We start from the raw sequence: 22,500 nt of genomic DNA on the forward strand, positions 1-22,500 counted from the left end.
TTACTAAACTAACTCAATCAGAAATACAAGCGCATTCTTATTAAACAGATTTTTTTTCTCATTTATCACATTTACTAAAATCCCTGAGCAATAACCTTTTATGGAGAATCAACTCTTGCCATCGTGAAAATAAGCTGGGAACCGAGAAAAAATGTGCTCATCACGAGCAAATGCAGTGCGTCGACTGAAGACAGTAACACTGATATAAATGTATTTCTGTTTTAGGGTCACGCTTCATACCTTCACGATCAAATGTGACTGAAGCCTGGAATTGTTTTTTTGTTTTTTTTCTTTCAGGAAAATCAATGTAATCTGTGTGTGTGTGTGTGTGTGTGTATATATATATATATATTTATTTATTTTATTTTTATTTTTTTTGTATTATTTGGAATTTTCAGGGAATTTTATGATACTATGCAATATTTATAAAATTTTTATGAGCTATTTTTTGCCTCGGTCATTTTTTGACCGCAAAGGTACCAAGAGATTTTTTTAATTTATTTTTTGACCCTTTAACATCTCTGAATCATGTAGCCTATATGACGCCATGATTTTGTGTGTGTGTTCACAGCTAATACGACAAAACAAAAAAAAAGTCATCAAATGTCATTCTATTCTGATGAAGCAAAAAAAAGTATGAAATTTACTTTTAAAGACTTTTTAAACTTTTAATGATGCGATGGTTAATGACACCATTAAACAACTGAAATCAATCTGTTTTAAAGGTCATTAAAGAATGTTTTATGTGAATATATTATTTTTTAATGAACATGTTTCACGATACGGTGAGGTCAAAAGCATCCCTTGTTACAGAATCACTTCATGGACCACTGTTTGTCATAAATGAGCATGAGGCAGTGATGCACTGATGCGGTTGATCTCGCAGTGAAAAAAAACCCTCAACCTTTTATTTTTATCCATAAGTGTCCTCACATGATCGTTGACTGATGGAACGAGGCGCATCAGCGGCGTCATGTTCCCAGCGGCGCGTCAGTCACTGCAGGCGCGGATGGGATTGTTCCCGATGATCCCGAGCTCGTAGAGGATGGACAGCGTGGCGAAGAGCACGTAACACACCAGAGACACCAGACCCAGCTTCCAGTCCAGCTTCCAGCCGTTGATGTGAACGGCCACGAAGAGGAAGACGATGGAGAGCAGCAGCGTGCAGGACATGAAGACCAGACCGCTGCTGTTGACCTCCACCGGAGACCCAGTGTCCACAAACACCGTCTTGATGAACCACGGCAGACCCAGACACAGCATGTCGAAGACGTTCGAGCCCACGATGTTGGACATGGCCATGTCAGCTTTACCTGCGCGAGACGAGTCACTGATCAGCCGCACGCTCTGCGCTGTGTGCTGTTTGGACACGTGAGGGTTTCTTTACCTTCGCGAGCGACCATCACACTGACCACGGTGTCCGGGATGCTGGTTCCCGCCGCCAGGAGCGTCATTCCCATCACTGTGTCCGGGATTCCCAGCGTCTCGCCTGAACACAGACAGCAGATCCTGCTAAGACGGCTAAAAGATTCCCTTAATAACAGACATAACTGAGCTCATCTGGAGTCATTAAAGAGACAGTTCAACCAAAAATTAAAATTCTGTCATCATTTACTCTCGTTACAAACCTGAAAAACACATTTTGAAGAATGTTGGTGAGCAAACAGTTGAGGTAGCCACTGACTTCCAAAATTACTGTTAATGTAAAATTAATCCGTAATGAGAAATTCTCAGCTTTACAAAAGATAATAGTTTATTCATTCTTTATTAATGCTATAAAATACTTATTTGTTCTAACTACCTTAAAGTCACTTGAACTTCCATTATTTATTTTTATTGCTATATTTATGTATTATTTTATGATATTCTAATTATATATTATTAATATTAAATTATTGCTACTACTATGTATTTGTTTTTAATTTTACTAATCTTGTTTTTCCCTGGTTGTTAAATTGGAGAAACTGGTTAAAGGTGTTTGATATAACTAAAATTAAATAGCTGGAGTATGAAAAACTAACATGACAAAATGTAAAATTGTACTGTATTTTTGCAATGTTGAGGCTAAAAAATAAAAAAATTGCATGTGTTAAATTTGCATGCTAAAACAAATGAAAATTTATTGAGAGAGAACGGAAGCCCAACTTTAAAATGCAGATATAAAGCTATAAATATTTATGTTTATGACAGAAGTCTCAGAAAAAAAAACAGTAAAACAGTGAAATATTATTAGAATGTAAAACAGCTGTTTTCTGTGTGAATCTCTGTTAAACTGTAATTTATTTCTGTGATGCGCAGCTGTATTTTCAGCATCATTACTCCAGTCTTCAGTGTCACATGATCTTCAGAAATCATTCTAATATGATGATTTGCTGCTCAAGAATATAAAAACTGTGATAAATTACCACTAAAAAGTTGGACTAAATAAGATTTAAAAATAAAAAAGAAGAAAAAAATTAATCAAGGATGCATTAAATGGATTAAAAGTGACAGTAAAGATAATGCTACAAAAGATATCTATTTCAAAGAAATGCTGTTCTTTTGAACTTTCTGTTCATCTGTGAATCCTGAAAAATAAAATGCATCACGGTTTCCACAAAAATATTGTGCAGCACAACTGTGTTCAACATTGATAATAATCAGAAATGTTTCTTGAGCAGCAAATCATCATATTAGAATGATTTCTGAAGATCATGTGACACTGAAGACTGAATTAATGATGCTGAAAATACAGCTGCGCATCACAGAAATAAATTACAGTTTAACAGAGATTCACACAGAAAACAGCTGTTTTAAAACATAATTATACTTCACTGTTTTACAATATTTTTGATCAAATAAATGCAGCCTTGGTGAGCAGAAGAAACTTCTTTCTGAAAGGTTAAGAATCTATCACGAGCGTCTCTGAGCTGTTATTCGGGGGCAGGAGGTTCAGAGTGACGTCGTTGTCCTCGGGGTTTCTCTCTCTCAGTACCTGCTCATTAGAGTCGCTCTAAAGCTCCGCCGGCTCTCCAGCGCTCATGTGAATCTGTGTGACCGTGTGCAGGATAATAATCCTATTATATGGGGCTGCATCACATGGTTTCTCACAGCCCCCGTGGGCTTCAGCCGGCTGTAATCCAGCACGGACCGACCGGAGAGACTCGAGTCTCCAGCATCATAATCCTTCAGGATACAACGCTGGCATTTCAGGAATGGAGAGGTTAGCATGTGACCCGCTCAAAAACATGACATCTGCAGCGCAGCTACATGACGACTGCGGCTGGGAACTAACGCAATGCAAAATAATCAATCAGAACAAACCAGACGGAACAAGACTAGACATACTAAAACCTGCAACACTGAATTGAAATATTTGAGAAACATGACTAACATGCAGGATAAAACTACATGTGACTCTGGGGGAACAACAGCGGTTTCTTATCAATTTCATACCGGAAACCTCCAGACAGTATGAAATATTCCACACACTTCAGAAAGGTCAAAGTCAATCACGAGATCAACTGTGTCTCACAACATCACACCTGCATGTCTGCACTAATGCTGAAATAAGTAGATGTTTGAGAATGGTTTTGTAAGCCTGTAGTTTAAATTTACAACAAAATATCAGAGTTGCTATTTCAAATAAGAAATGCAAGTTACTGTATTTTCCCATGTACTGACTGGCAGCTCTGTCCCGTGTTGAGAGTAATCAGGAGTGATTTTCCTTCAGCATGTGGATTATTAAATTCACTTTTGGTTTGAAAGGGCCTTGCCAAAAATATAACTTTTTTTGTTGTTGTTGTTATTAAAAAACATAAGCAAACCCAGCTCAGATGACAAAAAGTAACACAAAAGTAGCGTAATGGATTACTTTCAGTTAAAACTAAGAAATGCAATTAGTTATTTTTTATGGAGTAATGTAATATTGTAATGCATTAAGTAACTTTCCCCAACACTGGCATTGTCAACTTTTTAGCAGCTACTTCGAAAACCAATATTTAAATCTTGTAATCAAACAAAACTTACAAACATTTAAATCTCGTAATCAAATAAAACCAATATTTAAATCTCGTAATCGAACAAAAATGAAAATATTTAAACTCATAATTGAATAAAACCAATATTTAAATCTCGTAATAGAACAAAACGACATTTAAATCTCGAAATCGAACAAAACGACATTTAAATATCGAAATCGAACAAAACTGGAAAATATTTAAATATCAAAATCGAAAAAAAAAAACAACAATCAATATTTAAAAATCGAAATCGAACAAAACTGGACTATATTTAAATCTCGTAATGAATAAAACCAATATTTAAATCTCGTAATCGAACAAAACGACATTTAAATCTCGTAAGCGAACAAAACGACATTTAAATATCGAAATCGAACAAAACTGGAAAATATTTAAATATCAAAATCGAAAAAAAAAAACAACAACCAATATTTAAAAATCGAAATCGAACAAAACTGGACTATATTTAAATCTCGTAAGCGAATAAAACCAATATTTAAATTTTGTAATCGAACAAAACCGGAAAACATTTAAATATCGAAATCGAACAAAACCAACCAATTTTTTAATCTCGTAATCGAACAAAAACGACCAATATTTAAATCTCAAAATCGAACAAAACCGAAAAACATTTAAATCAAACAAAACTAACCAATTTTTTAATCTCGTAATCTAACAAAAACGACCAATATTTAAATCTCGTAATCGAACAAAAACAACCAATATGTAAATCGCATAATCAAACAAAACCGACAAATTAATCGATCAAAACCACTAAGGCATTAAAGACAAAACAGTGTGACTTTCAGTAAAGATGCTTTGAATCTATGTGTTTTGCGAAAGGATATAACTAAACTTGACTTGCATTCCTGTAGCTCATCGGGTTGATGCTCGCAACACAAAGATCGTGGGTTTGATTTCCAGCAGTGCAGGTCACTGTGATGACCGTTTACCAGATAAATCACTGCAACAACAGAACAAACAGACGAAAGCGTGTTTACCGACGACGGTGACCATCCACACCAGCACGTATGTGAATCCAGAGATCCAGACGGCCGACATCAGGAAGGTGATCATGTAGCACTTCCTCCAGAAGCGTCTCCTGCAGTCAGGAACGGTCAGGAACAGCAGCACGATGACCGGCAGCGACAGAACCCACAGGATCCGCTTCAGATCGTGTTCCGGCATCGTGAACACACTCTTCTGCTCTGAGAGAGAGAGAGAGAGAGAGAGAGAGACGTGCAAACGTGAGGCTGCTGAAAAATAAAGTTTTAATAAACTACTTTCAACTTAAAACAAATGCTAATTTTGCACATTAGATTAGAGACTCATGCATCAGCTTACACTGGAAAAAATTGTTCAGTACAAGCTTACGGCCGCACATTCTATGCCAGTCTTGACTTGCATTAGACAAATGGACTCCAAGTTAATGATGTCTTAATAAACGTGTGTGTGTGTGTGTGTGTGTGTGTGTGTATACATTATATACAACATGTATATAATAAACCAGCTTTTTATATGTATTTTTCTATTATTATTATTATTTTATTAATATATTTTAAATAATATATTAATTATACAAATATTTTATTTCTATTTTTATTTATTTATGTATTTAAAAACATAAAGAATCTATTTTTGTCATTACTGTTTTAATTTATTTATTTATTTGGGCTGAAATGTATATAATGGGGCATCTTTTTTATTTGTTTTTTGTATTAATGGATTATTATTATTATTTATTGTTTGTTATATGCAGTGGAAATTTGTTTTGGTTTGTTTGTTTTGATGGGTTCTTTGTAGGTATTACCAAAATTATGATAAAAAGACTTTCTGCAACAGAAAAGCAGAAAGATATTTTTCTGCAATTGAACAGCACACACTAATGTGAGGATGTGATTTGATCAAGTACCGTCGGTTATCTCGTTCAGTCCGTGCAGGCTGAGAGAGAGGTGGGAATATCCGGAGTCGTCCTGGAAGATGCCGCTGTCGGCTCGGGAGCGGCGGTGAAGGCGGAGGCTGCTGTCGTCACTCCATCCCACCAGCGGCTGCTGTTCGTCTCGCTCCCGCGAGCTCTTATTCAGACACGAGCAGCACGGGCTGAAGCGCTGCATCATGTACTCACTGATCTTCAGATCGAAACACAGCACACACACGTACACGCCATACACCAGCAGAAGACATGCGCTGTCATACCTGCAGACACAACCATCAGATCACAGTCAAAGCTGAGGGCTATGAAGTTAGAGCATATATAAACACACATATAACACATGATGTACTTTTGTAGGCCAAACTGTAAGTGATGAAAAAAATCTGAATTGAATTTTTTAATTTTTTGCAAGTTTTTGGATTTTTTTTCACTCAGTATGGCTGCTGTCATTTTGCAAATAATGTCATTTGGAGCCGGGGTCTGTGCAGCAGTGATTTGTTTTGGCGCTCGAGTCTGCACAGTACTGATTCATTTGGAGACAGAATCTTCGCAGGAGTGATTGTTTGGAGCCAGAATCTGCAAAGTCCTGATTCGTCTGGAGCCAGAATCTGCGCAGGAGTGATTCGTCTGGAGCCAGAGTTTGTGCAGTTCTGATTCGTCTGGGGACAGAATCTGCGCAGGACTGATTCGTCTGGAGTCAGAATCTGCGCAGGACTGATTTGTGTGGAGCCAGAATCTGTGCAGTTCTGATTCGTCTGGAGCCAGAATCTGCGCAGGACTGATTTGTCTGGAGCCAGAATCTGCGCAGGACTGATTCGTCTGGAGCCAGAATCTGCGCAGTTCTGATTCGTCTGGAGTCAGAATCTGCGCAGGAGTGATTCGTCTGGAGCCAGAATCTGTGCAGTTCTGATTCGTCTGGAGCCAGAATCTGCGCAGGACTGATTTGTCTGGAGCCAGAATCTGCGCAGGACTGATTCGTCTGGAGCCAGAATCTGCGCAGTTCTGATTCGTCTGGAGCCAGAATCTGCGCAGGAGTGATTTGTCTGGAGCCAGAATCTGTGCAGTTCTGATTCGTCTGGAGCCAGAATCTGCGCAGTTCTGATTCGTCTGGAGTCAGAATCTGCGCAGGAGTGATTCGTCTGGAGCCAGAATCTGTGCAGTTCTGATTCGTCTGGAGCCAGAATCTGCGCAGGACTGATTTGTCTGGAGCCAGAATCTGCGCAGGACTGATTCGTCTGGAGCCAGAATCTGCGCAGTTCTGATTCGTCTGGAGCCAGAATCTGCGCAGGAGTGATTTGTCTGGAGCCAGAATCTGTGCAGTTCCTCTGATTCGTCTGGAGCCAGAATCTGCGCAGTTCTGATTCGTCTGGAGTCAGAATCTGCGCAGGAGTGATTCGTCTGGAGCCAGAATCTGTGCAGTTCTGATTCGTCTGGAGTCAGAATCTGCGCAGGAGTGATTCGTCTGGAGCCAGAATCTGCGCAGTTCTGATTCATCTGGAGTCAGAATCTGCGCAGGAGTGATTCGTCTGGAGCCAGAATCTGTGCAGTTCTGAATCGTCTGGAGCCAGAATCTGCGCAGGAGTGATTTGTCTGGAGCCAGAATCTGTGCAGAAGTGATTCGTCTGGAGCCAGAATCTGTGCAGAAGTGATTCGTCTGGAGCCAGAATCTGTGCAGAAGTGATTCATCTGTAGCCAGAATCTGTGCAGAAGTGATTCGTCTGGAGCCAGAATCTGTGCAGAAGTGATTCGTCTGGAGCCAGAATCTGTGCAGAAGTGATTCGTCTGGAGCCAGAATCTGCGCAGGACTGATTCGTCTGGAGCCAGAATCTGCGCAGAAGTGATTCGTCTGGAGCCAGAATCTGTGCAGAAGTGATTCGTCTGGAGCCAGAATCTGTGCAGAAGTGATTCATCTGGAGCCAGAATCTGCGCAGGAGTGATTCATCTGGAGCCAGAATCTGCGCAGGACTGATTCGTCTGGAGCCAGAATCTGCGCAGAAGTGATTCGTCTGGAGCCAGAATCTGTGCAGAAGTGATTCGTCTGGAGCCAGAATCTGTGCAGAAGTGATTCATCTGGAGCCAGAATCTGCGCAGGAGTGATTCGTCTGGAGCCAGAATCTGCGCAGGAGTGATCTTGAGGTCGAGCTGCTGTATCAAAGTCCCACTCAAACTCCTTCAGACCCGTCGTGAGCTCACAATCATTACACCACTCCCTGTTTTTATAGCATCAAATAACAAACTAAAAGCAAACTTATTAGAAAAACAAACACTTGAACATACATCAGCATGACAAGAAATATCTAACTAATGATTGAAACTATCTTTGGGAAAAATGTATTTGAAGTATAATTAGAATTTTTAGCTTGATTTATGTCTATTAGTTTACATGGAGAGGGTGGGGTTTATGACCTTTACTGCAGTCACCCACCGGACGGCAATCCAAATGTTTTTGGCTTCGCTTTTCAGGACCTGTGCAGTGCACTTGTTTTGAGCAGTGTGCTGCTACTTTACTAACTGATCAAACAGCATTTTTATTAAAAACTGTTTTGTTCAGACTCTTCGCAGACTCACCAGTGAACTCTGTTATCTGAGATGATAGCGATGACTGCAGCGACGCTGATGGCGTACGCCACACAATCCCTGAACAATGGCCAGCAGGAGAGACGACCCACCTGAACAGAGTAAAACACGTCATGTGAATAACGAGCGTGTTGTGTGTGTGTGTGTGTGTGTGTGAGGTCACTCACCGCAGAGGTCAGCAGGCCACACGCCGCACAGATGCACAGCAGGTTATAGACGGCTGATCCCATGATGGTGCTCACGCCGATGTCTCCCTTCGTCACGAACACACCTGAGCACAAACACACCTGATGTTACTCTGCACTGATCTCACTGCTCACGAGCAAAAAAAAAAGCGGATCGCTTTATAATTACAACTTCAGTTTCAGCTATACAGTATAAACAGAAGATCATAGAGCAACCTCATTCAATAAAAAGTTGCTAAATACTGTTTGTCTTTATATATCGATTTTGACTCAGATGTTTCCTTTAAAATTCCTCAGTAGGAAAAAATAAATAAATTTACCCAGAAATGCCGTGACGAGTTCCGGTGCCGAGCTCCCGGCTGCCATGAAAGTGGCTCCAGCGACGTCCTGCGAAAGACCGAGACCTGAAACACACACAGATCCGGTGAAATCACACTGAACACACACACACACTCCAGCAGAAACCTGACAAACCACGGCTTACGCTCGCTGATGAGCTCCAGAGATGGCAGGAAGTAATCATCACACACAAACGACACGGACAGAAGCATGTAGAAAATGATCATGAAATAAATCAGAATCCCTCCGTCCTTCCTCTCCTGAACCGTGAAGAATCCTTCTGGAAATTCAGACGACTGCGGCGGGATGCAGTCAGACGCATTTTCTGAAACACACACACACACACACACACACACACACACACACACACACACACACACACACACACACACACACACAGATCTTCATTCGAGTTTCTGCTGCTCACGAGTTTTGAAGGGTTTGACCTTCTGGTGCTGCTCACATGGTGGTCCAATTTTTTTTTTCAATGCAACGAATGTATTATATTTTAGTTCATTAATGTTTTGTTAGTTCATCAATTTGTATTTTAAAATTAGTTTAGGAGATTTTAAGGTTCGAACTTATATTTATGGAACAGTTATGATCCATTTATTACCTGTTAACCACTTTTTGAGCATAGATATGAAGATGAAATATCCTGCTTAAATTGTTGTAAGTCACTTGGCAGATTATTTCTTAAGTGAAAAAAAAAAGTTACATTTAAGAAGTTATAGAAGTGTAAGTCTATTGTTATGAAAAATGCAAAAAAATACCATTTTTAAATGTTATATAAAATATTTACTTTTAAAACATATTTACTGTAATCAAATCCATAAGTCTAAACAAGTTATGTTTCAAATTTGAAGTTGATATATAAAAAAAAAAGGTTATATATATATAAAGATATATATATATATATATATATATATATTACAGTACAGGTCAAAAGATTGAAAACATTACTATTTTTAATGTTTTTGAAAGAAGTCTCTTCTGCTCATCAAGCCTGCATTTATTTGATCAAAAATACAGAAAAAAACAGTAATATTGTGAAATATTATTACAACTTAAAATAATAGTTTTCTATTTGAATATACTTTAAAAAAATAATTGATTCCTGTGATGCAAAGCTGAATTTTCAGCATCATTACTCCAGCCTTCAGTGTCACATGTAAACATCCAGTCTATCACATGATCATTTAGAAATCATTCTAATATTCTGATTTATTATGAGTGTTGGAAACAGTTCTGCTGTCTAATATATTTGATGAAGAAAAGGTTAAAAAAAGAACTGCATTTATTCAAAATAAAAAAAAATTCTAATAATATATATTCTAATAATATATTTTCTTTACTATCACTTTTTATCAATTTAACACATCCTTGCTGAATAAAAGTATTGATTTTATTTAAAAAAAAGAAACGAAAAAAAATTACTGACCCCAAATTACTGACCAGTAGTGTATATTGTTATTACAAAATATTTATATTTTAAAAACATAGCTTCTTTTTTTTATCTTTTTACTTTTTATCCATAAAAGTATCCTAAAAAAGTATCACATGTTATGAAAAAATATTAAGCAGCAGAACTGTTTCCAACTTTGATAATGAAATCATCATATTAGAATGATTTCTAAAGGATCATGTGGATAATGATCCTAAAAATTCAGCTTTGCATCACAGAAATAAATGATAATTTAAAGTATAATAAATTTAAAAACAATATTTAAATTGTAATCATATATCACAATATTACATACCTTTTTCTGTATTTTTGATCAAATAAATGCAGGCTTGATGAGCAGAAGAAACTTCTTTCAAAAACATTAAAAATAGTAATGTTTCCAAACCTGATACCTACAATTCAAATATAAAGAGCTTTCAGTCAGATTTTTGTCCTCGGTACCAATCACTTCCACTACATGTAATTTGCTTTTCATTAGTTTCCAGTGTGAACAAGTGTGACTGTTTTTTTCAGGACCATTCAACCTCATTGAATCATGTGTATGGTTTTTTTTGTGTGTGTGTGTGTGTGTGTGTGTGTGTGTGTGTGTGTGTGTGTGTGTGTGTGTGTGTGTGTTCACATAGCAAGTTCCCACAACCTTTACCAAGTTTTGTATCATTAAGAAAATTAATTTAAAAAAATAATTTTTTTTTAAAGTTAAGGTTTTCAGTCAAAAATGACCGAAGAGAATCAGAGGGTTATAGACCATTAATATTCAGTAATATCAGTTTAACAGCACTGACACTATCGGATAAAAACAAAACTTGAACTAATTTGATCTGAATAATGACTCTATTGTCTTCTGTAGAGCTGTAAAGCAGTATAACCGATTAATTTTACAACATTAACACTGTTGTTTTTTCTGTTTATCTCTGTGAAGCTGCTTTCAAACGGTCTGTATTGTATAAAGCGCTGTAGAAACACATGTGACTGGATGCTGGGTGAATGAATGAAATCTCTCTCACCGAGATCCCGCCGGACTCTCACTTCAGCCGAACCCTGAAAACTCTTTCCAGCGTAGAAGATGAGATGAACCACTGCGAATATCAGCAGAACTACAGCGATGATGTACAGCAGAACCTCTCTGCGCTTCCTCCTGTGAAGAACCACGTCTGTCCTCATCATTCCCACCGACTAAAGACACGCCAGGAGAGACACGGAGCCGCCGGAGCTCAGAGAGAGAGAGAGAGGGAGTGTGTGTGTGTGTGTGTGAGAGAGAGAGAGAGAGAGAGAGAGAGAGAGAGAGTGTGTGAGAGTGTGTGTGTGTGTGTGAGAGAGAGAGAGAGAGAGAGAGAGAGAGAGAGAGAGAGGGAGTCGGTGTGTGTGTGTGTGTGTGAGAGAGAGAGAGAGAGAGAGAGAGAGAGAGAGAGAGAGGGAGTGTGTGTGTGTGTGTGTCACGGGACTCTTTATTCTGCATGAATGAGTCTCAAGCCTTCAGGGCTGAAGTGGTTTGACAAATACAAATGTTATCACACACAATGATGTGCCTCTTAAGGAGATCATTTGATTCTCTGCACAAATTTAGACTGCGATGACTCTGATTTGTTCAATTTCTATGCCTCGTCCACAACAAGTTTGATGGGATTGCACACATTTTCCATCTCTTCACCTGCTAAAAATGACAGAAATAGTTCAGATTTTCATTTTAGTGCAGGTTAATCAAACTTTAGTTATTTAGTTAATAATAATTATTATTATTTTCCCTAAATACTTATTTTTACATTCTATTGAAATATTAAAATATAAATATTTTGTTTAATATTTTTATTTTGTAGTAGTAGTAATTATAAAAGAAAAAAAATAAAGAAATGCTGTGTTTATTATTCTTATACATTATTTACAATACAATTAATATGTAATCTTGAAATTTTAGGCCAAATTGTCCAAACAAGCAGCAAATCTGAAACATTAAAATATCACATTTAAAAATCACATATTAAATCATAATTGCAATTTTTTTTTTTTACACACACTTTTTTTACTCCACATTATCTTATGAGCTGTTATGATGTTATTATATGATTCATTTCAAGCTTGATTCAGATCAGGAGGAATAGAGTTCATCTTTAGACTTTAATCAGCTTTATAAAGATTAAAAAGATACAGATAAACGCTTCTGAATGAGAATGACAATGCTGACAAATCTGTTTCAAAACTACGAACTGAATGTGTTCAAAATATAAATACAGTGAGTACAATAAAAATATAAGACTTACATGTTCACGTCAGTTCAAACGCACTTCATCGCTGTGGCTGTTATGGAGCTAAAACAGTCTCAAAATTAATCAAGCCACGTTTTAATCTTTGATTCAGAACATCGAACAAAGCGCATTATGACTGAAAACTCACGTCTAAAAATCACTCGTTCAGAAATGTGCATTTGTGAATCTTATTTTGTGAACATAAATTTGGTCATGCATTTGCAAAAAACAATTCTGTGAATATGAATAACATCATGAGTTTGTGATTTTTTTTTTTTAGTTACACTTTACTGAAAACCTTTATATATTTTGCATAAAAAATAGTTTTAATGCATTAAATATGACTTGTAATGACCTCATGAGTAATTGTAACCACTGTTATAATGCTTTATAACACTCATTGTTACACCTTTAGAAAATATAATGCATAAAAAACATGGCTAACAAACCAATTATTTATGAAAAGATGCATTGCAACGTACATACATAATGCATAATACACAAAAGCTTTGTTTTGTGAATATGACATAGCTATTGCATTTGTGAATCATATTTTGTAAACACGTTAATTTTGAGACTATTTTAACTCCATATGTTAATTCTGTCAGTATGAATCATTGTCTTTGTGTTTTTGCTCTTGAAGCATATCGATGAGCGTTTATCCAATCAGAAAGTGTATCTAACCGGATCTACGTTTCAGATCTGAGGAACCGGAGTCAGTTCTGCAGTGAGCTGAACACGTTCACACCGCAGTTCCACACAGCGCCGCTCCTCTCAGAGATCCTTTCTGTTCTGATCACATTCACTCTGAATAACGCTCAAGTCACTTTAAATCCGCAGTGTGAACAGAAGTGAAGTGGTTGCTAACGCAGTGATTCTCTCCTCGTCCTGCGCTCTAGTGTTCATGTGTGACGCACTGAGTACATACTGATCTCATCATCACACGCTGCACCTGATCTGACACCATCTCTCCTCCAAAGACAGCCGTGTTCGAGTCAGAGCGTCTCTGGTCACGATCGCTGTGCCCAGTGTTCGGAGCTCCTCTGCGCCACACGCGTGCAGGACGCGCAACACGCCATCTGATAGTAGTCGTACACGCAGAGACGCGCCTGCACCACCACGTTACAGTTGAAGTATTTATCACGGCACTTCTCATCTGAAAACACACACAAATTAAACCGATGCAGCAGAGAACCGCACCTAAACGCTTTCAAGCCAGAATGCACATGTGTTACTGCAACCTGGTTTTATTTATAATAATTGAACATTTTTTTTTATTTCATTTAGTTTTAGTTATTAGTCTTTATTTTAGTGTATTTTAAGATTTAATTAATTTTTAGTGTTTATTTCAGTTGTTTTTAATGTATTTATTGCAACACTTCTTATCTGAAAAACACCAATGCAATGTGGAGAATCATATGAAAACATGCACACAACACCTATACAGTTTTGCATTAAGGATAAATATTCATTTTTACATGAATAAATACTTTGCATAAGGAAAATAAAGCCTATTTTTGCATTCCGACATTAAATTCATGATAATTAAGCACATTTACCTGCAAATGTATCATTACTGTTTTATTTTTTGTTTTATAATTGTTTATATTAATTAAGCAGTTTTATGATTTAATTATTTTGTAATGCATCCAGATGTTTTCTTATTGTTTTTTCAGTAATTGTTATAATTCTCAATGATGACCATTGTTTGATTCTTATTCTTTTTCTTTTTTTTAATAAAAGCAAACTTACTGTAATATATTGAAACTATGGAGTAAAAACAGAATTTTAAAATTTTACTAAAAAGGCAAAAACTTTATCTCAGAATTCTGGCTTTTTTTCTCACAATTCTCAGAACAGCAAAATATAAATAAGATAAAATGTTGCAATTGCATTTTTTTTTATTCTGTGGCAGAAATAAACTTCCATAGTAATACAATGTTTGTTGTTTCAATAAATACAATCAGCATAATTTATAACTATTTTGCATATTTAAATAATATGTATTTCAGCAATGAGAAAAGCCATAAAACAGTAAAAAATATAATAATAATAATTTTATATATATATATATATATAATAATTTTCTATATACAAAATACAGTTTCTTTCTTTTGATTTTGGGTAAATGTGTCAAGATTTCCAGAGGTGCTTTTATGAAATGATCATGCAGTGGCATGTTTGCATATTAATGAGGGGACTGACCAATCAGAGGCAGGCAGGGCTCAGGGTGACACTCCTCCTTGTCCGGAGGCTTCAGTGTTTCGTCGCAGCGCTCGCTGGTCATCATGTCATCGGTCAGACAGCGCACCTCTCGCACACGGTACCCTGTCTCACACGTCTTTGAGCACTGCACACACACACACACACACACACACACACACATGAGCTGAGCTGATCTGGCTGAGCTGCTGTGTGGTTGTTGGTGTGATGGTCTCACCGCGCTCCAGTCGGTGTGGAACCACTTGGCTCCGCAGGTCTTGATGAAGCAGCTCTGCTGGCTCAGAGGTTTGTCCAGAGACGAGCACTCGTACGCCGGCATCACGACGAAACCCTCGTCAGACCTCATCAGACACACCACTGCCCTCTGCTGACCGCCAGAGCCGCACTCCGCCGAGCACTGACACACACACACACACACACACACACACACACACACACACACACACACACACACACACACACAGACACGTATATACATGTTTTTTATAGACTTATTTTAATTGAGCATTTTTATGATTTAATTAATTTTTGTTTTGATAATTTTAAAATCATTTATTTTAATTTTGCAGTTGGATTACAGTTTTTTTTTTTTTTAAATATTTTATTTTAATTTTGTTTTGTTATGATTTAATGCATTTTTAGTAAGTGTTTCTTTTAATAGTTTTTATATTAATTTAATTTAAATAATAATTTAAAATGAATCACTTATTTTACTTTTGCATTTTTTATTTAATTTTTACTAAGCGGTTCATTTGATGTTTTTTTTTTAAATCACATTTTAATTTAGCATTTGCTTTTTAGTGTTTTATTCTGAATGTTTTTATTTTAAAATCATTTTTATGATTCAATACATTTTTAGCATGTGTTTACTTTGACTGGTTTTATTTTAAAAACACTTATTTTAATTTAGCATTCATATGATTTAATTCATTATTGATATTTATTTTAACTGTTTTAATTGTTTGAATATTGTTTATATTAAATTAGCATTTTCTTACATTTTTCAGTTAGTGTTTAATTTGATTGTTTTTTATTTTAAAGTCATTTATTTTAAATCTGCATTTTGTGATTAAATTAATTTTTAGTAAGTCGTTTACTTTTTATTGTTTTATTTACATTTTTAATTTGACATAATTATTTTCTTTTCATCAACTCACAAACCCTGATCTATAACGTCAGACACACAGTAAATGCATGAAGTACCTGACTCCAGGGTCCGGTGAACCACTCCGTGCGGCTCTCACAGGGGCCGTTGTTGCAGGGCTGGGCCTCGGGGGGCCGTTGGGCCCCGCAGCGCTCCAGAGGCAGACTGCTGATGTGATTGGTGAGACACTGAACGCTGCGCGTCCGCACCCCCGCGCCGCAGTCGGCCGAACACTGCGTCACACAGCAAGCAGCAGTGAGAGCGAGCGCAGCGACACACACCTGATCACACACCGAGCGAGACTCACCTGAGCGCTCCAGTCGCTGAAGAACCAGCTCTTAGTGCACACACCTGCGTCACAGTTCTCCACGTCGCTCGGACGCAGCTTCATGTTGCACTCGTCATCTGCCACGATATCACCAACATTACTGACACAGTGCACCTCACGTGACCTTTGACCTACTCCACAAGGCACCGAACACTGACAACACACACACACACACACACACACACACACACACACACACACACACACACACACACACACATACACACACACAGGGCCTGACATTAACACGCGCCAAGCGCCATATACAAATCAATATAAGTGAAACTTACTTTTACTGTTACATAAATGTGATACATTTTATTAATTCTAACAATGTCTGAGAACACAATATGGTTTAGCATGATTATCAAATCGCAAAAACTGTGTTGTAATATTAGTATTGTAATTGTACTGATCTTATATAAAATAATAATAATAATAATAATAATAATTATTATTATTATTATTATAAAACAGATCAATAGTATTATAGTGTTTTTTATTAATTAACTGTATAATTTGATTAGATAATAATATTTTAAATAACAACAGTACAATTTCAATACTAATATTTATGGTTGTTTTTTCTATTATTGCTTTCAAATGTAATAATAATAATAATAATAATAATAATAATAATAATAATTAGTATTATAATTATAAAAACAGATCAATAGTATTATAGTGAGTTTTCATTAATTAATTTTATAACTTGATTAGATAATAATAACAATAATAGTATTATAAATTACAGAACAATTACAGAACAATTGTTTTTTTTGCTTTCAAACATAATAATAATAATAGTAATTTTTATTATTATTATAAAATACAGATCAATAGAATTATAGTGATTTTTCATTAATTAATTTTATAATTTGATCAGATAATAAAAATTATTATTATTATTTTAAAACAGTAAAAAAATCTTTGCTTTCAAATATAATAATAATGCATTTATAATCATAATAATAATTGCTATTGGATGTGTTTTCTAATTTGTTCTCTCCGCAGTGATGCTTGTGTGTAGCGTGTTTCCAGCTTTACTAATGACACCAGAGCAGTTCTCAAACCCAAGCTCCGCCCACTGCCCCGGAGGAGGAGGGGCAGTGACTGACAGCTGTCACTCACGGGGCTCCAGTCGGAGCGGATCTGCCACTCGCTGCAGATCTTCATCTGGCAGGAGCTGCTGGTCTCGGGGCGCTCCAGGTGCCGGCAGCGGCTGCTGTGAACGTTCAGTGTGTGGTTAGTGTACGCCTGACGACACAGAACCTGACGATGCTGCACGCCCAAACCACACGTCTTACTGCACTCGGACCACTCGCCGATGTCCCAGCTGAACACACACACACACACACACACACACAGTGAGATACTAGAGCTCCAGGTATAATGTGGATGCACTGAAGGGTGTTTGTTAGACACCACACACAGCAGAGTCACTAGATGCACTACATAACCATTCCCTATAATAATAATAATAATATCATTATTATTTTATATAACAACAGTACAATTACAATCCTAATATTTAGGTTATTTTTTTCACACTAAATGCACTTATATAAAACCATCTCAAGTGTTTATATGGGACATTCATGAAACAGAAGATAAACACAATTCAATTTCAAACTTAGTGATGTGCACGGATAAATCATTTATAATAAACCCTACAATATTCCATAAAGAAAGAACTGTCCATTTTGATTTTATGGTGACTTTAATGTATTAAGACATTTACACAAATTCTGAAAAAATGATTGATTGAAAAAATAAATAAAACATTTTTAAGGTAAGTTGTTGCAATTAATTTATTCTAGCTACATTTAAATAAACAAATTTAGTTGACTTACTTTCAACATATTTTTAATTTTTTTATTAGATAAAGCCCCATGAAGCTGTGGTTTACAGCTAAAAAACAACAACCAATTATAAATTCAATGTAAACCACGAATCCAAATGACTAAACCCCCACTAGCTGTTATAAATTCACTGTAAACCACGGCTTCACGGGGTTTATAGCTTTTATAAAACGGTTATTTCATATACGTAGTAAGGTTTCACAAAATAAAGCAGAGCAAATAAAGTGTAATGATATTAATAAAAACAGTATTCTTCCACCAAACAATGTAGTTCCTCAGAAACAGTTGTGGTTGCAACAAAGTGGTTGCCGAGCAAAAGACAAATGTAAACAAAGGTGTATGTTACTTTGTTACTTTGTAATTTACAACAGCTTTGAACGTGGCTCAACCAATCAGAATCAAGGACCGGAACGATCCGTTTTATAATAAATAGTTTGCAACCACTTACCTTAAAAAAAAGTAGTATAATTTTTTTCAGTGCACTTAACTGATGATGCATACTATATACTACATTTACAGGCAAGTAAAAGAGCTCGGAATCTGAACATGATCAATTACAAGCAGAGGAAAGCATTTAATGTGCAATTTAGCATGTTGCATTCATTTTCTGAACTCAATTTCTTGCCTATATACTATATATAGTATGCATCCTCACATTATGCATTTCTTATATTATGATATTAATTGCCCGAACATCATTTTTCAGAATTCTTACCTGTGACAAGTAATCATATTATGAATGATTTTTGTAAAACACTTACTCTTGATTTAAATCCCCTAAATGAATAAAAACTGATGAATATTTAAATATCTTAATACAACCTCCCAGCCCTAAAACTTGCTTTGAAAGCATGTGGATTGTAAAAAGCGCTACACAAACAGCTGTGTCTTCGCTACATTATCACCAGAAGATGTCAGTATAATCTCAAGACCACTGATGTGCATCATTTACTGCAGTGTTCTTCAGATCCAGACCGGTCTCCAGACCTGATCAAACTCTCCTGAACCAGATCATCAAGGATCATCAGAACATGACAGACAGTCTGGTCAGGGTTTGATCACACACACACACGAAGAAGAGGGGACTCACAAGGCAGGGCAGGGCTGGACGTTACACGGCTCCTCCTGAGGGCTGGGTTTGGTGCTGCTGTCGCACAGATCGCTCGGCGCGAGAGCGTGAGTTCCTCGATGAACACAGACGAACACCGAGAACCTGCTTCCTGAACATCAGATACAACAAGCTTACAGAATCAGCCTCAGACACAGCAGCTTATCTTTATATCAATGTAGCACTGCATCAGTGTCTCAGCAATGGATGCTCTGCAGTGAATGGGTGCCGTCAGAATGAGAGTCCAAACAGCTGATAAAAACATCACAATAATCCACAAGTAATCCACAGCACTCCAGTCCATCAGTGAACATCTGGAGAAGACAAAACCTGAAACACATCCAGCATTGAGACACTTTTAACTCAAATACATAGAGTCTATAATCCATAATAACACTTCCTCCAGTGAAAAAGTGCATCTGCTGTTGTCTCTCACATCAAAATCCAGACACATATTTGTTTAGAGCTGTTTAAACGCTGCTTGATCTGTGCAGATTTCTCTCCTGATTCACACCAGAACACTTTTTTACTGGAGGAAGTGTTATTATGGATTATAGACTCTATGTATTTGAGTTAAAAACATCTTAATGCTGGATGTGTTTAATCTTTTGTCTTCTCCAGATGTTCACTGATGGACTGGAGTGCTGTGGATTACTTGTGGATTATTGTGATGTTTTTATCAGCTGTTTGGACTCTCATTCTGACGGCACCCATTCACTGCAGAGCATCTATTGCTGAGACACTGATCTAACGCTACATTTCTCCAAACCTGATGAAGAAACAAACCCATCCTGATCTTGGAAAGACTGAGGGTGAGCACATTTGCATTTTTGGGTGAACCTTTGGTTTAAGTTTCACTGAATTAGACGCTGCACAGTGTTTGTGTAAAAGCACACCTCGTCCACAGGAGGCGCTGCAGTCTGTGGTGCCGCTGAGTTTCCAGTTATATTCTCTGGCTCTGGTTGTAGGCGGAGCTGCAGGAAGCTGATTATCCGGGACGGGAGGAGGATGTCTGACCCCTGACCTCTCGTGATCCTCTGGGGTCGACGGGCCGTTCACAGCATTCACTGTGCAGCGACACAAGATCCAGTAAACAGAACGCAGGACGATGCAAAGACAGAGCTGTAATAAAAGTGACCAAAAATGACCTATGGAAAAATGAGCACAACATTTATTTACTGACCGTCCAGCTGGTTCTGTTTAGGATGCGGAGCGTCTACAGCGTTCTCTGACGGCATGATGAACTCATAACGGACGCCTGGATTGGGCTGCTGGTAGATCATCTGAGGAGACAAACACAGAGACGAGACGATGATCAGATGAGTCTATTACAGTCAGGATCACACTGCATCAGTGTCCTTAACTGGTCAATACGGTCAAACATTCCACAGCTAGCATGAACTATTAATGCTTATAATAATCCTCATTTAAATGTCACTTTGGACATATAAAATTGCCCCACCAATAATAATAATATTTTAAATATATATATGAAATATAACAACTCAACAATAATAAATTGAGAATCTTAGTGTAATAATAATTAATATTAATATTAATATTTCATTTTATATGAAAAAGTATGATTAATTAAATAATTCAATATTGAATTCAAAAATGTGTCACAATAAATAACTGGATAAATATACATGTAATAATAATAACAATAATAATAATAAACAACAAAAAAATATATTACATAATTATATAGATTTTATTCAAATTAAATATATTAATAGTTCAGTTTTATATTACAATAACAATAGCTAAATGAATAAATATACATTTAATAATGCTCTAATAATATTAATATTTGTAAGTATATATAAAATATAACAACAACAATATTAGTATACTATTGTTATATAATATTAATATATAATATAATATATATTAATATATATATAATATTAGATTATGATAATAATAATGAATATTAAATAATTATATTTCATATTATATGAATAATTCAGTATATTCAATAATTCAATATTGTGTTCCAAAAATGTCACAATAAATAGCTAACCGGAAAAATAATAATAATAATAATAATAATAATAAATAACAAAAAAATATATATTACTTAATTATATTGTTAAAAATAAAACATTATATTAATAATTAAGTATTATACAGCAATAACATTAGTTTCCAAAAATGTGCTACTGTAAAAAGTGTTAATAATAGATAAATGTTCATGTAACAATGCAATAATTATAACAATAACTCTGAATTTTGTTATTAAAATTAAACATTATATTAATAGATCAGTATTATATTACAATAACAATAGATAAATGAATAAATATGCATTTATTTATGTCCCAATAATAACAATAACATGAATAATTAAATAACTCTTAATTATATTACATAGTTATATTAATAAAAACATTAAAAACACTATAATAATATTGCAATAACATAATACTGAGTTCTAAAAAATGTGTCTCAATGAGAGTGCTAGCATCAGATATCTACGGTCACTCACAAACACATCCAGGATCTCGTTGGTCGGCCCCTCGGCCAGGAAGGACTCTCCTGCGGTGCTGCTGATCTCATTCGGCCGCCGGTACGTGAACATCGTTCCCACTCCCTCATACATTCCTGGACGGTCGATGGCCCAGTTTCCATTAATAATGGATCGGCCAGACCGGCTGAGCAGAGCTACACACACACACACACACACACACACACACGCACACATACAGTAGCTGCTCAGAGTTATGGCCGGATTGTTGCTGACGGGGAACTTCAGCATTTAACAGTGCTTCTGACACACACATAAAACACACGCAGCTCACGCTCAGTGACCCGAGGCCCTCGCACGGCTCGTCTTTGCTCTCGCAGCGCTTACACGGGACGTTCATTGAATCCTGTGGCTCATAAATCAGGGGAAGGAAAAGATCAGTCTGGGTCTTTAACTAACACACCAGCACTTACAGGGAGACTGAAATATACGTTAGGATGTGTTCCGCTGTAATTGAACAGATCTGATGTGTTTTACAAGCAGCTGGTTTAAAGCGAGGCGTTCTGAAATAGCTGCTTTGGCCGCAGGTCACACATCCAGAGTTGACTTTTTAAGACACGTTTGG

At 36.6% G+C, this 22,500-nt stretch overlaps 2 protein-coding genes across 4 annotated transcripts in view; both read right to left on the bottom strand.

The window, feature by feature from the left end:
- Positions 1 to 395: 395 nt before the first annotated feature.
- On the bottom strand, positions 396 to 11,738 carry slc24a5 (solute carrier family 24 member 5). Its single transcript, XM_042775687.1, has 9 exons — positions 11,505 to 11,738; positions 9,181 to 9,360; positions 9,017 to 9,100; positions 8,679 to 8,782; positions 8,503 to 8,603; positions 5,914 to 6,197; positions 5,003 to 5,209; positions 1,388 to 1,489; positions 396 to 1,313 (listed from the first exon to the last, which is right to left on the bottom strand). The coding sequence occupies exons 1-9, from the start codon at positions 11,662 to 11,664 to the stop codon at positions 991 to 993; spliced, it is 1,545 nt and encodes a 514-aa protein (XP_042631621.1). The 5' UTR covers positions 11,665 to 11,738; the 3' UTR covers positions 396 to 990.
- A 602-nt stretch (positions 11,739 to 12,340) lies between these two features.
- LOC109046852 (thrombospondin type-1 domain-containing protein 4-like) overlaps positions 12,341 to 22,500 on the bottom strand; it is a 31,648-nt gene continuing 21,488 nt past the window's right edge. For all 3 annotated transcript variants that reach the window (XM_042775688.1, XM_042775690.1, XM_042775689.1), the window contains 10 exons: positions 21,897 to 22,072; positions 20,589 to 20,688; positions 20,302 to 20,472; positions 19,388 to 19,517; positions 17,567 to 17,771; positions 16,415 to 16,588; positions 16,167 to 16,340; positions 15,181 to 15,360; positions 14,946 to 15,090; positions 12,341 to 13,896 (listed from right to left, as the gene is read on the bottom strand). In XM_042775688.1, the coding sequence (XP_042631622.1) occupies positions 13,751 to 13,896; positions 14,946 to 15,090; positions 15,181 to 15,360; positions 16,167 to 16,340; positions 16,415 to 16,588; positions 17,567 to 17,771; positions 19,388 to 19,517; positions 20,302 to 20,472; positions 20,589 to 20,688; positions 21,897 to 22,072 (1,601 nt within the window). In that variant the 3' untranslated portion in view covers positions 12,341 to 13,750. The remainder of the gene's footprint in view (positions 13,897 to 14,945; positions 15,091 to 15,180; positions 15,361 to 16,166; positions 16,341 to 16,414; positions 16,589 to 17,566; positions 17,772 to 19,387; positions 19,518 to 20,301; positions 20,473 to 20,588; positions 20,689 to 21,896; positions 22,073 to 22,500) is intronic.

The sequence above is a fragment of the Cyprinus carpio genome, chromosome A18 (genome assembly GCF_018340385.1).
Source record: "Cyprinus carpio isolate SPL01 chromosome A18, ASM1834038v1, whole genome shotgun sequence".
Classification (NCBI taxonomy): Eukaryota; Metazoa; Chordata; class Actinopteri; order Cypriniformes; family Cyprinidae; genus Cyprinus; species Cyprinus carpio.